Source organism: Pleurodeles waltl, chromosome 4_2 (assembly GCF_031143425.1).
Source record: "Pleurodeles waltl isolate 20211129_DDA chromosome 4_2, aPleWal1.hap1.20221129, whole genome shotgun sequence".
Classification (NCBI taxonomy): domain Eukaryota; kingdom Metazoa; phylum Chordata; class Amphibia; order Caudata; family Salamandridae; genus Pleurodeles; species Pleurodeles waltl.
The window spans coordinates 265,430,504-265,448,823 of NC_090443.1; the positions used below are offsets into that span (position 1 = coordinate 265,430,504).

The 18,320-nt window shown below is 43.3% G+C and overlaps 1 protein-coding gene across 1 annotated transcript in view; it reads left to right on the plus strand.

The window, feature by feature from the left end:
* Positions 1-18,320, plus strand: part of UHMK1 (U2AF homology motif kinase 1) — a 155,900-nt gene that overhangs the window by 89,615 nt on the left and 47,965 nt on the right. The window contains exons 5-6 of the mRNA XM_069231097.1: positions 16,179-16,255; positions 17,577-17,675. Of these exons, the coding sequence (XP_069087198.1) occupies positions 16,179-16,255; positions 17,577-17,675 (176 nt within the window). The remainder of the gene's footprint in view (positions 1-16,178; positions 16,256-17,576; positions 17,676-18,320) is intronic.

Consider the following 18,320-nt stretch of genomic DNA (forward strand, 5'->3'; position numbering starts at 1 on the left):
GATGCACATCTGATATGAGTAAACATGGCTTCCCTTACTTATGACTGCCAGGGGAAAAGGAGAACAACGCCACTCTTAGCAAACCATTCAGTTGGTGCATCATAGGATTTTTTAAATCAAGCTAAATACGTCTTATTTGAAACCTAAAGATTTAGAATGTTCTATTGTCCACCCTTCATCCAGTGAAAACAAAGGCATATCCACCCACAGTTAAAAAATTTCAGAAACTAGTTGCTCTTTACCAGTTGTCACAATCTTTAACAGTGAGGGAGGTGCAGAAATTGATGGGGGGAGCTTGGTACCTTGCATGTCGTTGCTCCCAAATGCATTCTTCCCTTACATGTGCGTAATCAACAAGAATATTTAGCTCGTCTCTAGTCTTCTGCTGGTGTGGCGTTGGAGGGTCTAGTGTTGATGCACAGTATTTAGTGGTTGAACCAAAACCTATTTATTGCTTTGTATGTCCTCAGCTGCAGGTGACCACCACTGAGGATGGCTCACTTTGAATGTGGGAGCTGACAAGCATGCCCATAATTACTTATATTAAATAGTTCATTATAATTTCAGATTCATCATTATAGGTAGTAATTAAGCACTTGTTCAATGCATTTCGTTACTGGAAAAAAAAACCTACCCATCTTGTGTGATCTAAACGGCTGGTGTGGCAAAGCAGTGCAGTAAACCAGAAACCCAATTATAGCTTGCCTTTTCCTGTAGCATACTTGTGTATCCTCACATAATCAGTTTTGGTTAACAAACTGTGATTAGCATTTTGGAATCATGGGCCCACAATGCTATTTTGAGAATGATCACTTGACTTCTAGCTTGTACATTAAGGGTTTTATCCCTTTAGAGGTTGTCCCGACTGCAACAACAGCTCAACAGGATTCTCATACAGTCTGTCGTCTATGAGCCTAATCTACAGCCAGGGCACAAGTGCACCGCACAGCTGTAGATATTGTTCTATGGGGCACCCCTTGCTATGGATTTTTTTTTTAATTCCTGCATGCCGGTTCTCTTCAAGACTCCATCTCTAGCGGCCACAGATGTGCTTCAATCAGCTGGTCAGACAGGTTCTGTTCCTAACGCACTGTGCAAGGCACTCAGTGGCATAGCTCTTAAGCCTTGCCCTTAAAAGCAGCAAAGTTACTGTGCTACAAAGGAAAAGAACCAGGGTGGGCGAAGGAAGGTGAACTGTGGTGCATGTCACACGCCCCAAAGGAGTTGAGTCATTGAGTGGGTGAGCCTCCTAGAATAAACCTGCAGAGTCGGCCGTCTTCAAGGATTGTGCTTAGCTCTTCTATCTCCAGTTGTTGGTAGTTGAAAGGAAGCTGTGTGGAGGTAAAGCTATTTTTTCACTCTGATTTCTTCTTCCACATTAGGATGGTACTGTCTTGCATGTGAATGACCCTTGCCTGTTTTGGCTTGAGCACTTCTGTCGTGGTGCTTTATAGTGAGTGTGAGCCTACTGATTATTTCTTTGGGTTGTTTTATCCATTTTAGGGCTTGTTCTATTTCCCTTATTTATGGTTTGGAGACTAAGTGCTTTATGTACCTGGTACTGATGGCGCTAACAAAATAGCATTAGCCTTTTCAGTACCAGGCCATGATAACATTTGCTGTTTTGTCTTTTATCTGAAACATTGAATTTTCAAGTGTAATAAGTTGTGATAAGTCGTCAGCTAACATAACCTGTACTTTGTTCAGTGACTAAAAGTAATACCTAAGCTTGGGTATTACTGGCTTTAATGTTTGTGGTGTCAACATCTTTAACTGAATCCTCAAATTCTGGCTACCGGTATCTCTTAATTGTACAGATGGGAAATAGGAATCTCTGAGAATATTAAATTAAATGACCTTTATATTCACATACACGCTAAAAAGGGCACAAATCCAGCTTCATCTCCCATAAAAGATGTATCTCTGCAAAAAAAGTCTGCAGAGTTGCTCCACTCCTGTCCCTCCCCATTCTTCACTGTTGCAATTGGCTTCTGGTAGGTCTGCCTAAAACCAGTCATTGATTTAAAAGTACTTGTTTTACTAAAAGTTGTGTGTCACAGTAGACGGAGTAAAGCTCACCATCTTAGGAGAGACTTACTCCCTTTGTAACAGAGATCTCCTCTGGCTAGAAATTCCATGCTTTAGTGAGTATCTTGTATCTATTGCAGTCTTTCTTTTGCAAAAGCCTCAAAATCTGGAATCCCTCCAGAGCTGGAAATATGTCTGTGGCCAACTGATGGTGCTAAAGCAAGATCTGCACAAACCATTTTTCTGTCTTCAATATAATTATTTGCATTTTGTTCTACTGCTCTTTTTACAGTTTCAATTCTCTTGCATTTTGTGGTACACAGTAAAGCTTATTCCACGCTAAGCCTACAACCTATCTTGCAATAACTTAATGATACTCTGCCTAGAGATTAGTATTTTGATGTCGCTCTTCGTCTAAATATGCTTTCTTTCACACCTTAGAATCACTTATAGAATTAAAAACTCTGCTCTTCTCTTTGCTCTGGTTTTTGGAATCTCATTGGTTCACTTTAACTTTTGTCTCCTCTTATGATTTTTTTTCTTACCAGTTGCCTGTCTTACTCATTTTGTCTTCTTATTAATGATGGCTACTGTTGTGTATCTATTTTAGAGACCTCTCAACTAGCCTTGTCCTTCTTGCGTATAATCTTAAAAATATTAGACACCTCCTGGTCTTCTGATTGACATCCAGGTACCTAGGCTTGTAATTTGTGTTGTGGTTTGCTATATACTGTTTACTGGATCATTGTTTAACCCTTAGCACATTGGTGCTTACATTTGCTCTACATGCTTGTCAATCTCCCATATGTCTGCTAATCTGGGTGACTTGGCTCGAAAGCTGTCTGATCAGGATATGATTGAGCATGAAACATTGAAGGTTCTGTAGTGAAAATTGTCCTGACACTTTCTTTTTTGCATTGTCTGGTAACACAAAAAAGCATGAGACCCAGCCTTCTCGAGTCTAGTTCTTCAAGTCAGCTTCATCCTATTGGCTTTTGGGCCCTTTTGGAAACATCGGAACCACACACAAGGACTCTAAATAGGCCATGGATTATTTTCGATACATACTGAGTTAATGAGGCAAGTCAACCCACTCTTCATTTCCACCACAGCTTAACAGTGGTGTTAAGTCCCTGTACTTAATGGCTCAGCTTGAACTACCTTTACCAGGACATTTCTCACACCCTTTCTTTTTCTTAACATCTGCTAAATATGAAAGAGCTTGAAAAACTTCAATTGTATATCAGCCGTGGGTTACATTTAACACAGGTAGAGGGATATTTTACTGTAGCAGAAATGTATTAAAACACTAGATCCTGTATTTGTAACATAAGAGAAATTCACTGTAAAAACATCTATTCATTTATCCAGACACTAGCTGGATTTCACAGGCACCCAGCTGTCCTTACACAGTGTACAGGTGAATTTGACCCCTTTCCTGCAATACTTTGAATACCCGATATATGTAGTTGGTGACACGTGTAGGCACAATTTTAGTGAGCAAATGCAAAACCCATTGGCTTGACCAATACTTCTTTTTGCTTTGTTTGAATTATTTTATTTTTCCAAAAGTGTCAGACGATACAACATTGCAACAAAATTAAAACATTTGGCTTGCTCGGAATACCATGTGTCCTATTTTGTGATATAGTTAACATGGTGAGAAGCATTTAATTTCTCATATTTGACTTGTCTTCCATCGAATGTACAAACGTCAGTAGAAATACTGGATGACCAAATTGTATGCAGTTCTTATTACTGTGGATATCTAATCTCTAATTTCTGGGCAGTATCTGAAGTGAGGCACAGGAATAAAGGGTATTTGCCCGGGTGACACATTTTGATGAAGAAAAGATCACTGTTATGGGGTTTGTCTTGTTCAACATTTTAGGCTGTGTCCAAGCAGGACATTTGGTAATGTTTGTGAGCCTCGCCTTACTACCTTAAAAGCTCTCTTTGCTAGTTAGCTGGATGAGAGTATCTACCATTCTTGAAGGTTAACCCAGCTAAATAAGCTGACAAATGGGCATTTCTCTTTCTGGAATGTTTCAATCTGGCCGTCCTCAGTGGTCCTTTCCTGTTTCTTCTAGAGCAAGTGAAAAGTTGCTTGTAGAATTCAGTTCTATCTGGAACCCCATCTGCACATGATTGGTCAGTGGTTTGTTGCAGCATCAACTGAATTTCAAATCACTTTGCAGCACCAGCTAGAATTCTCATTTGCTTTCAGTTTGCACCGGTGTGTGGTGATACTTGTAAGGGTGGGAGGTTGGCAAGGGAAGGGGTCCACAAATTCACCTGCATGTCAGCTCCTCTATGAGCATCTATGGGAGAGCTTCAAGGTTCATTCTTGAGGTCCAATGCCATTTTTTGCCACAGGAAATCCTTAACATATTGATAAGATTGTTTTAATAAAAGCTAGTACTTATTTGCTGAACAGTCCCCGATTTTCTTCTTACAAGCTAGGGTGACCTTTTTATTCGGTACATCTTTACTGAATGGCCCATTAACTGATATTGTCATGAGTCATGTTAGATAACTGTGTTTGATGTTCATGTTGACTTTGTAGTATTCTCTCAGACTTGTGCGGTATGACTGGCTGCTCTGACGCCAATAAATCTAAATATAATCCAGATGAAACCTATATAAGTCCATACTAACTTTGATATTTGTTCCTGATCAAGTAAGCATTAATTAGCCCATTGTAGCCTTTTGATTATTCCGGGCAAAAACCATTTAACTTTTGCTATTTTCATAACTGTTCTGTTAAGTTCCTTTTACTCTCTCACACTTCTCATTTCCAGCCTGCTCTCTCACCCCGCAAACCCCCCACCCCCAGATTATTGCGACTCTTCATGCAACTTCATATACCTATCTCCCATTTCCTCATCTCTGATTGCAGCTCACTGTCACTTAGTGTCTGTAAGGTCCTCTCCGTCCACCAAGTTAATTCAGCCAAGACTTTGATACTGAATGTAAAGTTAACTGAACTGTTGCTTTATCTTGCATTGGTCTCTCAATTTTTTTATCCCCTTCTGCATAGGTCCTTAAACTGAGATACACTCCACTCACTCCATTCAGAATCAAGCCCCAAATAAAATCCTCCCCTTCGCCTTTGTCATTTGCTGACACAGCATCCATATGTCGCTGTCCATATTTTGCTGAGTGCTCACAATCCCTGTAATACATAGTTAAATTGCTACCCTCCACTCTGCATCTTCCAGTGTTCTGTCCTTCGCCTTCCTAGTACCCTTTGCACAGATAGGCCCTCAGATTATAAGTACATTCAAATGCACACCAAAGGCACACCAAAGAACCATGCCTTATGCCAAAACCTAAAGTCTAGGTTTTAACTGCTTCACATTTCTTGGAGAGCTGCTCTCGACTAAATTCAAAGTACTCAAAAACCTTGAATATTGAGTTTGATTCCAGTTCTGTAAGAAAGACCCCCACCCCATGCTTTTTTGTATTTACGAAAATAGTGGCTGCATACTACTTCCTCCAGTAGTCCACACATACGCAAGTGATGACTTGAACCAGAATTTAGGCTAAAGCTGTTAAGACATTACATAATAGCTATATAATATGTGTAGGAAGCTGGCTCTGTATATACTATACCAAAATGATGTATAGTGTGCACAGAGTCCACTGGATCTCCAAAGACTTAACAGAGGCTAAAGTAGATAATGCTAATCCTCTCATTTGTGGAAGTGTGGTCGAGCATTTAGGCTTATCAGAGGGTAGTGCAAAACATTTGTTGTACAGCCACAATCAGCAAATGAAGCACACACTCAATGACTAACTCCATGCCAGTGTTTTTATGTAGCAAAACATTTTGTTATTTTATTTCTAGAACCAAAAGGGTATTTTTTGCGGGTAAGTACAGTAGTACGTTTGTATCAAGTTTATATATCAAATGTACTTTGTTTAGGTTTTGCAGATAACAGTTTACAAGTAACTCACACTTTTCAATTTCAAAAGTAGACGGTGCAGTTTCTCATAGGAACCAGTGCCGTCCTAGGGGAGGAAAGGGTTAGCACAGTTTACAGGTAAGTACAGGTCAAAGTTTGATTTGACCCCAGAAGTGCACTACCAGCAACACAGGGCCAGCCGGGTGCTGAGGTCAAAGTTGGTGTTGGGTTTTCAGTGGAATCCTATGAGGACTGGGGGTCACTCGGTGAAAACAGGTTACAGGTAAGTACCCACGACTTAAGGGCACAGACTTGGGGCGTTTAAGTCAGCACCGGGGGGTCCACAGGTGCAGCCAAGTGCAGGGTGCAAACAAAAGTCAGGGCCCAATGCTTTTCAATAGGGGAACCCCAGGGGTTAGAAGTTGCTGCAGGCTGAGCCCCGGGAGTCGTTGTGGAAAATCAAAGGCTAGACAGGTAAGAGAGGCACACACTAGATGTTGCTGGACCGTCGGTTGGATTCCCCAGGACCAGGGGCTGCGGCTGTTTGGGTAGCCTTGTGCGTAGGGAATCTTCATTGGATCCGGGCGAGGTCACAGGAGTCCTCCTGATTTAGGCTGCAGGTGTCATTGTGTTAACCAGGTGGAGTCAACCCAGGGTGGGCTCGAGGTCGAATCGCCTAGGGACCTACTGTGGTCCTGTGGGCCACCTGGACATGGGCTGTGGGTGCAGAGTGGGTAGAACTCGCATATCCGGGGAGGCTCTGGAGTCCTTTTGGAATGTTTCTACTGGACAGGGCCGCTGTCCTTGGGAGTTCTTGGTCCTCTGGCTGACAGGCAGTCCTCTGGGGGTTTGTAGAAGTTGCTGGTCCTGCAGGATGTCACCTTTTTTTTTAGCAGCAGTCTTAAAGCTGCAGACAGGCCGGTAGGGCTGGGGCCAAGTCCGTTGTCGTACAAAGTATTTTCTGCTTGGGTCGGCTCTTCAGTCCTTCTTCTTTCTTCTTCTTGATGTAGCCAGGAATCTGAAGAGGAAGGTTTATGTGTGCGCCCAAATACTAGATTCAGGTGTTTTACAGTTACCAGGGGGCAGTAGCCAATGGCTACTGTTCCTGAGGGTGGCTACACCCTTCCTGTGCCTACTCCGTTTGGAGAGGGGAGCGCATTCCTATCCCTATTGGCTACCCTCCTCCAAAGCAAGATGGAGGATTCTGCAAAGAGGGGGTCACTTCAGCTCTAGACACCTTAGGGGTGGTCCCAGCTGCAGTGTTCACTCCTTGTTTTTCCTAATTTTCCCAACAGACCTGCCGCCAAAAGTGGGGCTTGGTCTGGGGGCCGGGCATCTCCACTAGCTGGAGTACCCTGTGGCACTGTAGCAGGAGTCCTGAGCCTTTGAGGCTCACCACCAAGTGTTGCAGTTCCTGCAGGAGGGAGGTATGAAGCACCTTCACCCAGCGCAGGCTTTGTTCCTGACCCCAGAGAGCACAAAGGCTCTCACCCCATGGGGTCAGAAACTTCTTAGTGGCAGGCTGGTATAGACCAGTCAGCCTTACACCAAAGGGTTGGGTGAAATACAGGAGGCATCCCGAAGATGCCCTCTGTGTGCATTGTACAATAAATCCAACAGTAGCATCAGTGTGGGTTTATTGTGCAGAGATGTTTGAAACTTCCCAGATTTCAGTGAACCTATCATGGAGCTGTGGAGTTCATAATGACAAACTCCCAGCCCAGGTACTTAATATGGCCATACTGCACTTACAATATCTAAAATGGACTAAGACACTGTAGGGCCTTATTGCTCATGCAACTATGCCCTCACCTGTAGTATAGTGTACCCTACTGCAGGGCTTTAAGGCCTGCTAGAGGGGTGACTTACCTATGCCACAGACAGTGGTTGGTAGGCATGGTACCCATAGAGTGATGCCATGTCGACTTTACCTTTTTCTCCCCAGCAGCACACACAAGCTGCTATGGCAGTGTGCATGTGTCTGGTGAGGGATCCCTTAGGGTGGCATAATCCATGCGGCAGCCCTTCGGGACCCTTCCTGGCCACAGAGCCCTTGGTACTACTGGTACCTTTTACAAGGGGCTTAGCTGTGTGCCAGGGGACAATTGTGGAGACAATGGTACAGTTTAGGGAAAGAACACTATCGCTGGGGCCCGGTTATCAGGATCCCAGCACACACTCAGCATCAACGTCATGTGAAAAGTGGGGGCGTAACCATGACAAAAAGGGGACTTTCCTACAATATTTACTATTGAATAAAGGACAAGGTCCTTTCAAGATTTAGAGATTGTGATGGGAGCGGTAGCGAAAGCACTCAGCCCTTACTTTGTCTTCACACTCTGGTAGAAGTGCCAGTCCTAATCTAAAATGTAGTTCTCCACTCAGAAATGAACACAGACGTCAAGGGGAACACATTCGAAATTGCCCATACTTTTTAACAGTCTTGCTTTGGAAAACCAGGCATAAAAAGTAAAGTGTCCCAATTTGTAGATTCGGTGCATTGTGATCACCGCTATATAATCTACACCACATTCTAGAAAATGAATTTTCAAGTTTTTTTCTCTCTATCTTTATTTTTAAAGTGAGTTTCTGCCCCCTTTAACATCCGCATGGTTTTGTATTCTTTTTTTGTTTTGTTCGCCTTTGCCAAACATTCCTCCTTTCTCAACTCGCCCGAATGGTGTCCTGTGATGCACACTTTTTGTCCCCTCCTGGGTCCTCAAATACCTCCTTTCCCTACCGTCTTTCACTTCATTTTATTCTCTTCTTCCTTGTGGTACGACAATCTGTTCCTTTCCTACCGGGATTGGTGTAGAGCACGTGCCACTTCTATTGCACTGTCGAGCTGAAACGTTTTACGTTTTTTTAAACAGCCTGATACTCCATTCTCAGTTGGGGGGGGGGGCAAGGGGCTCGGGGGGGGGGGGGGGCATATATGGGAATCATTTATTTTGCATCACATCCTCCGAATCCTGGACGTTCGTTCTGTTCTGAGGTGCGTCTGTTTCTGAAGTGAATGAGTTTCCTTACCCGTGACAAGTAGTTCTGCTGATTTTACATGCTTTGCACAATCCTGCCATCTGTTGTTGGTCGCAGAACATTACAACTTGTTTTCCTTAAAAGACGTTATTTTGGTTTTGAGGTGAATCATGATACCTCCCTTGAAATGTTTGTTTTTCCCCTAAGGATAAGTGTAAAAGTGAACGTGTGAAGCAGAATGTCTGTGAACTGAAGTAAATGTACAAATTGCATTTAAAAGTATGTAATGTAGCTGAAACTTTCATACGGGGAGGCGGGTAGTCTGGATGTGATTGACTCTTAAGCACTAAGGTTTCCAAATTGATTGTCACTGGTAGGTATAGTTTTCCGCTTGCAGCATGTCTTGCTATAGATCACTTGCTTTGCATAGATTGATGTGCAGTGCCTGTCTTCCTTAGAGCAGTGAGGCTCTGACTGTTACTCCCACTTGTGCTTCTTGACATTCCTGAATGTCCGCGCAGTAATTTTTAATGAATGTGTGGAGAGTTGACCGTGTAGCAGCATTGCAAATGTCCGCTAATAGAATGATACCTCGGAATGCAGTATTGACTCAAATGTGTCCTCAGTACAGATGGCAGTATATGTTTGGCTTTAGCATAGCGGATTTGAATGCACTTTGCAATCAATCTGGCTGTGCCAGACTTGGAGATTTGGTAGCCAAGGTGTTCATATATGTATGTAAAAACAACTATTTAATTTTCGCAATGGATTTAGTACAATCTACATAGTACTTAAGAGCTCGCTAACATTAAATGTGCATAGCCCTTCCTGATGCCACCTGTGGCTCCTGAGAGCATGAAGGTCAATTTATCATGAAAAGAATAGATGACTTTAAGGAAAATTATTCAGCTAGGTCCTGAAGACAGTCCGGTCCTTATAAACCTAGCCTTAATGCTTTTTCCACTGATATTGCTTGTAGTTCACTTACTCCACAAGATAAAGTGGGGATGTGGGGTTGGGGGGAAATCTCAGGATGACCCCATAAGTCTATCAAGTACAGTAGTTCAGTTCTTTTAAGGAACAGGAACCTTGGGGGAATGTCCACGTTTTTAATCCTTTCAAAATGAATGGTGTTTTCAAAATATTTTTACATGGGTTAATTTGCTTGTATTCTACAATTGCTGCTAAAGCGCTCGTGTAGAAAGGTTAGCTAAGTCTGGCTTTCACAGGTGTGGCAAGTAATAATGTTTTGTATTGTAGCTTTTAGTTGATGCACGTGTGTTGTCATAGTTTAGTACATGTTTAAGTAAAGGTGTATGTCTAGGGTTCTAAGGTTACTAGGTTAGGAATGCGATGAATTGATGTTCCTGAGTGGCATTCCAGGGTGTGTCAGTTGTTTGCTGTGCTCTCTGGGAGTTGGTCGCTGAGGACCGATAATGCTGATTATTCTTCTTTTTCTTTTTCCAGGCCTTGAAAAATCATAAAAATTTTACTAGACCTGCAGGTCGAGTAGCTTGAACAATCTACTCGACCTAACTTTAATGTACTTGACCTGGAAATTGTGTGATCCTATGCAAATATTGTATTTTACAGTTGCCTTTGTCTTCATTCTCACATGAGTGCACCCTCAAATATGCGAGTTCAGCATTTCTGCTGTAAAAATGTCCTCTTTTGTTTAATTAAATGCACTAAACGTTTGCTCCATGTATATTAAATCTAGCCCACATATAGGTCCATGCATGACTTGCCCCTTAGTTTATTAATAGCTTTGCCATCCGGTCAGGAATGTTTCTCAGTTTATGTTTAAACACTCACTTTTAATAATTGAGTTTCCATTGATATTTGCTGACGTGATCTTCTTAGCCCTTGTGCTCCCCTGTGGGATGTTCCACCAGTAAGTGTACTAACTACTTAAAGCAGAGCGCCAAATCTTTTACACAATCTGGGACGGCTGCTGTGAGCGTATGCCCCCTTGTTTCCTGTTTGAATAAGAACCACTTCGAAATGTGAGCTTTTTTGCTTCACATTCACTGCTATCTGAATGCCCATATGTTCCAACATATTGTTGTGAAAGATATTCCTACATAGAAATTTGACACTGCATAGTGAAAATGTCTCATTCGAGCACACCAGCCCATTCATAGATTGTCTGTTTTCATGGTCACAAGTTGATGTAGGTCTAGAAACAACCTGGCAAAAAAAAGTTGTTTGGATGCCACATTTGCATTTTATGCAGAACCAAACCCCTCTTTCTCTCCCCCCGCCCCCAAATCCCCCTGCCAGACCTGTTACACGTGCATGTGCAATCCTATGTTCGTTACTCAGGCAGTACAGGAGCACATTATTCCTTATATCTTGTGGTTGTAGGCTTCAGAGGACTTCTTGTCCACCCAGGGAGTTGCCACCCCTGCCTATACGGGTTCCTTGAAATGTTCTGTGGTACGTGCTTGCATCATTCTTACATTGAAAAGGAACTTTGTAGAGCGTTTAGTTGTGGCCAAGGTTTCGCTCAAAAACAAATCTTCCTCCTCTTCCACATGCATCTAAACTTAGATGTGGCACTTCTCTTGCAATACAGCCAAACTAACTCTCCAGGGTTTTCTCTGCAGCTACCGTTGCTGCCAACCCTCAGACAGGTTTCTTCCCCCCTGGGGCCTGGGCAGCCCAGTCCCAGGAAGGCAAAACAAAGGCTTTCCTCTGAGAGAGGGTGTTACACCCTGTCAGGGAGACCAGATCCTTGGGGTCTGTGCACGCTCCCAACATGTCCACCACTAGACCGCTCCAAAACTCTGATAGGCGTATCACAAAGCCTGAGAGAGTCCAAGTGGGGGGGAAAGGGGGATTAGGTAGGGAACAGCTGGGAAGGAGACCTGTAGTAAGCAAGAGGTTAAACAACACAATATCAAGATATAATCACAGTGACTTTCACTAGACTATGGTTCTAGGCGTTCTCATTCTGTAACCATGGATAATCTAAGAAGTGACTATAACTAGACCTCAAGAACTCTGGGCATCTGGAAAAAATCAAGAATGGTTAATACAATGTTTCATATGGGCTTTTCATGAAAATGTCACCTACTGTCTAGGAATAGAAGAACCTTCTAGAATAATGTTTCAGAACAAACATTGCATTTTAAACATGAGGACAAAGGCAATCTGAAACATTCCCAGGAAAACAATAGGAATTGTACTAGAAACTTAATTTGCACAAAGAATGGCACATTTTGAATTTAGTGTCTTCACAGAACATCCAAAAGCCCAGGATAAATGTGTGCACTTCAACAAACTCTACACATCAAGGTTTTAATTGCCATGAAATGATCGCGCACACTATTGCCGATCTGAACACTAAGTTTTTACATGCGGGAAATGAATCGCGCACACTGCCGATTCGAACAAAAATATGCAAATGCTATGAAATGATCGTGCAAGCTTTTGCTGATCTTAACACCAAGTTTTACATGCGAGCAATGACTCGCGCACACTGCCGATTCGAACAAGAATATGCAAATGCGATGAAATGATCGCGCAAGCGTTTGCCGATCTGAACACCAAGTTTTACATGCGGGCAATGACTTGTGTACTCTGAAAGTTTCACGAGTATGCCCAAAACTCAAGAGTCTCTGAGAATGGGGTCGGGGGCCCAGCCCCACCTCCGCCTTACCACCCTGCTCAAGGATCACCAATATAATGCGGGGCAGGCCTGGAACATCAAGGTAGGCCTCCGGAACAGGGGCTCAGGAAGGTGCTGCTGCTCTGCACCGGGACCTCTGAATAGTGAGCACGTGGATCTGGGCTGGCTCCCTTATATAGAGTCTGGCCAAGCCCACAAACCACTCCCAGTCATGCTGCAGGGAAAGCTTCTAGAAGGTCCTAGAAAGGGACCACACCGTAACACTCAGTAAGCCTGCAGCAATACATTGCAAATTAACAGTTATTGCAAACATCATTATTAGTGTTTTTCAAGGTTAAAGTCTGCAATGCAAAAGGTTAACATACTGCATATAAATACTATGCATGAATTATGCTCTTGCATAAAGGCAGGGTTTTTGCATTTTTGTCGCCCGTAGAGCGCGCACTGTCCTGATGTTGACACACCCTTTCCCTTTGGAAATAGGTGTTAAGGGCCTGGGAGGAGTAGCCTCTCTTGGCCTCTGGAAATGCTTTGAAGGGCACAGATGGTGCCCTCCTTGCATAAGCCAGTCTACATCGGTTCAGGGATCCCCCCAGCCCTGCTCTGGTGTGAAACTGGACAAAGGAAAGGGGAGTGACTACTCCCCTGACCAGCACCTCCCCAGGGGAGGTGCCCAGAGCTCCTCCAGTGTGTCCCAGACCTCTGCCTTCTTGGATGCAGAGGTGTGCGGGCACAATGGACACCTCTGAGTGGCCAGTGCCAGCAGGTCACGTTAGAGACCCCTCCTGATAGGTGCTTACCTTTATTTGTAGCCAATCCTCCTCTGAGGGCTATTTAGGGTCTCTCCTGTGGGTTTCTCATCAGATAACGAATGCAAGAGCTCACCAGAGTTCCTCTCCACTTCTCTCTTTGACTTCTGCCAAGGATCAACCGCTGAATGCTCCAGGACTCCTGCAAAACCGCCAAAAAAGTAGCAAGAAGACTACCAGCAACATTGTAGCGTCTCATCCTGCCGGCTTTCTCGACTGTTTCCTGGTGGTGCTTGCTCTGAGGGCTGTCTTCCTTCACCCTGCACTGGAAGCCAAGAAGAAATCTCCAGTAGGTCAACGGAATCTTCTCCCGGCAACGCAGGCACCAAACTTCTGCATCGCCCGTCCTCTGGGTCCCCTCTCATCTTGACAAGCGTGGTCCCTGGAACACAGGCGCTGTATCCAAATGTCCCCAACAGTCCAGTGGCCCTTCTGTACAAATTTGGTGGAGTTAAGTCCTTGCCTTCCCACGCCAGACAGTAATCCTGTGTACTGCGTGAAATGCAGCTGCTAGGGCTCCGGTGCACTTTTGCAAGACTTCCTTTGTGCCCAGCCTAGCCCAGGTCCCCAGCACTCCGTCCCGCATTGCCCAACTCTCTGAGTTGGACTACGACTTCGTGGGACCCTCCTTTGTTGTGCTGAGACGACTGCCGTGCTCAGATCTTCTGAACGCCTGTTCAGGTGCTTCTGCGGATGCTCCCTGCTTCTGCGTGGGCTCTCTGTGTTGCTGAAGGCCCCCTCTGTCTCCTCTTTCAAGGGGTGACCTCCTAGTCCTTCCTGGGCCCTGGCAGCACCCAAACTCCTCAACTGCGACTCTTGCCGCTAGCAAGGCTTGTTTGCGGTCTTTCTGCGTGGAAACAACTCTGCATCCTCCAGCATGCCATGGGACATCTGACCAAAGGAGAAGTTCCTGGCACCTTCCGTTGTTGCAGAATGTTTGGCTTCTTCCACCCGGAGGCAGCACTTTTGCACCTTCATCCGGGGTTTAGTGGGCTCCTTCCCTCCCCCGGCCATGTGTCCGAGGGAGGGAAGGAGCCCACTAAACCCCGGATGAAGGTCCTCAGGTCCAGGAATCAGGTCCAGGAATCCGTCTTCAGTGCTTTGCAGTCAGTTGTTGTCTTTGTAGAATCTCCTATTTCGACTTTACTGTCTTTCTGCGGTAGTAGGGTAACTTTACTGCTACTTTTCAGGGTCTTGAGGTGGGGTATCTTGGACACCCTTAGTGTTTTCTTACACTCCCAACGACCCTCTACACACTACACTAGGCCTGGGGTCCATTCGTGGTTCGCATTCCACTTTTGGAGTATATGGCTTGTGTTGCCCCTAGGTCTATTGTCCCCTATTGGATTCTAGTGTGTTCTACAGTGTTTGCACTAATTTTCTAACTGTTTATTTCCCTGATTTCGGTTTGGGTGTATATTTTGTGTATATTACTTACCTTCTAAGGGAGTATATCCTCTGAGATACTTTTGGCATACTGTCACTAAAATAAAGTACCTTAATTTTAGTACCTCTGAGTATTGTGTTTTCTTATGATGTAGTGCTATATAAGTGGTATAGTAGGGGTTTTGCATGTCTCCTAGTTCAGCCTAAGCTGCTAGAACACTACTAATCTACTAATAAGGGATAACTGGACCTGGCACAAGGTGTAAGTACCATCAGGTACCCACTATAAGCCAGGCCAGTCTCCTACACACTACAGCTAGCTTTCCTACTCTAGACGATAGGTCTGCCAAATATCCCAGCAGCACCACCAAGGGCATAGCCAGCACAGTGGTGCCAAGGATTTCTTTGATTTTCAAGTAGGCAGCCAAGTAGTCCTCATTTTGTGGGCAGCTGCATGCTAAATGGAGGAAGTCCTCATCAGCCTCTCCAAATCATAGACATTTCACATTGCTTAGTTGTCCAATTTTAGACAATTGGAGAAGTGTACGATATAGTCTAAGTATTTGATTTGGATGAGGCAAAGCCTATAGTTCAGGGACAATGCTCCCATTTGAGAGTCGCAGTAAAGCCTCCATTTATTGGTAATGTCAGCTCCCAGATCTCATTGTCAATCTGCTTGCACTCTAGGTACGGCAAACAGGGGCCGTTGCCTACATGGTACAGTAGAGTTGTGTGATAAGTTTCTATGGGGAGGGTGTAGCCTAGAGGACATCTAATGCAGGCGGTCCTACCTGGATCCCGTAGGGAACGTCTGGTGCACTCCCCTGCATGCACCTCACAGTCTGTAATAGAGAAATACATCGGAGTCTACAACTCGAAATAAATTATTCTAATAAAACTAGGTTGTAACATTTTGAGCCGAATACTAGATTGCAGAAATGTGCATAGTATATAATCTATAGTTACACATGCTTTAAACCAGTACATTAGGAGAAAGATTGATTTTGTTAGTTGTTGACAGAATGGTTAAGGGTGTAAGGAGGTTTGAATTGAATTCCTTTGAATACTGACAAGCAGTGAAGGGTGGCTAATCCCAGAGTTAAGTGGTTAGATTTCATTTGATTGACAAGTGGTTGAACTTCTGCATTCTGAGCATTTAGACTCTGAATAAGAATTAGTGGATGTCCTATCCCGGTTTAGATTAAAGGAGAAGATATCAAAGACTTTGCAGAAAACGGATGTTCCGAATTAGCTGTAGGTGTCTTATTAAATACAATTAATCAGTATTTAGCATGTGATTTCTCACAATTTACAACCTTCCCTAACTAGAATATCTATGTCGCTTGCCCAAGCGAGGCTCCCTCTTTGTGTTGAATTTTCTCGAAGTGAACTCTAGAAATGATTATGTACTACTTGTTGATGCTTCCTCCACAGCATGCTGCTTGAAGACCCAAGAGACAGACTCACAGCTGAGAAAGCTTTGGGCAGCCCGTTCTTTAGCATTCCTTTTGGTAAGTTACATATTATCAACATTTGTCTTTATTTTGCAAAGTCTTTTACAAGTGCTTTTTCGACTCTTCAAATGTGATTTAATTTATTATGGCAGTAACTGCTCTGTGTCGTTTATATAAGAATCGTATTTTAGATGGTGTAATATTGTATAACTATTTCATTTTAGTTTGATTGTTTAAGTGTTAGCGCCCCCTGCTTGTGGCATACACAGTTTTTAATGTGGGTTCGTCACAGAAAGTACTAGGTGTGCATTAACATGTTACAATATCAGAAAGATTCAGAGGTTGAACAATAACAATATGACGGGTAAAATGCCCCTGAAGAATATGAAATACATTGTAACTTTTGCAGTACTTTAATAGGTGCACTATTCCAAGGATACAGAGCCACGACAAACCCAAATTCAAAATCGCCATTCCAAAATGCACAGCTACTCAGTTATAAGTGGTAGCATATGTTTGTAGTACTTTCAGCTTTATGTTTGTAGGACTTTCAGCTTTTTCTCTACAACCCAATCATGAATAGGATCAGCAGCGAGACTTTTATCTGCTACATGTGTCCGAGAACTTCCCACGGTTGAACAGATGGGAATGTTGAGCACTGTGGGTACTACAAAGCCTTTTTTCAATGTTTTGCTTTTTAAGTAGCAGCTTCAACCTTCAGTACAATTACATATCTATAACCAGTCTATTTATTACAGTTCTCGTTCTTGTTTACCCTTCATTTGGATGTTCTTTTGTCTACAGACTGTGGTTAGTCAACCACTTCTCCTCTAGTTCCTCAAGTTTTACCTTGCTTGATTTAATGTGCTTAATTACTATATTTTTATATCTGCTAGCTCAAGAAAATTCTTCACCTTAAATTTCTTACATATTCATAAAACTGTCACAAATGACATGATTCGAAAACTTTTAGCAGACCCCTATTGGTTTTCGTTTATCCTTGCTGTGGTCAGAAATGCGCAACATTATCTGCTGTTGCCTGTCTGTACAGGACCGTTTCTTAGGACCTTTTCCCATCTTCGTTAGACCAAATACTACTTTGAAACTTTACTTGCTTTCAGCAACATTTTATCAGTTAAAGTTCTATTATTGTCAACATTTTCTATTTTCATGACCGAAATCTACAGTAAATAGTTTTCATGTAAGACTACAAATAATAATAAAGCATAAAATGAAGATTGTTTTCACTTAGTAGGTTTTTAGATTTAACAAAGACTTGAAATCAAGCCACATTTATTGGGTTTGCCACTGTTCATGTTATTCAGTTTTCCATGCCTCCCTTATTCTAACTTGCCCTTGTGGGTGTTTTCTGTAACAGCTCCTCATATTGAAGATTTAGTAATGCTTCCAACTCCTGTGCTGAGATTGTTAAATGTATTGGATGAACGCTGCCTGCAAGTGGAGGAAGAATATGAAGGTGAGTGCTATATATATACCTTTTTTTGTTTGGTACTATTTTTTTTACAGCAATCCAGGGGGACTTTCCGAAGTGAGATGTCAGTTATCGTAAGAAGGGATGTTTGGGGATCCACATCTCCCTGGAATCTGGGCTAACCTGGAACATTAACCGTAGTCCTCTGATAACTCGAATAAAATTGGGATATGGCCAGGTGGGCCAACATCCTACGTAACTAGTTAGCGAGTGGCTCTATTTAAATGATGATCCTCCCCAGATTCCTCTGTCCCCAGAGCTTTCCGCTCCTCGTTTCCTGCACTTGGTGTGATCTCTTTCTGGCGAAGTTACAAGCCTTCCTTTGGGGAAATAAATTCCCCATGATCGCCTTCCTGAAATGCATAATCAACAAACGAGGGGGGATGGTTATGGCAGAGCCACACCTTTATTACTGGGAATCCCAAACCCAGTAATTAAGGACTGGGTATTTGGGGCTCAGGAAAATCCTGCATTTCAACTCGAGGTGTTTTTATTTGGCTGGCAACATATTGAGGGACTTCTGTAGGGAACCCTTGTTCCTAAGCTACTCATATGTCACTTGTGTGTCAGCCCGGTGTTGCTGCACGTGGCTTCTGTAAACAACCAAACTGGAGGGATTTGGTCGCTGGG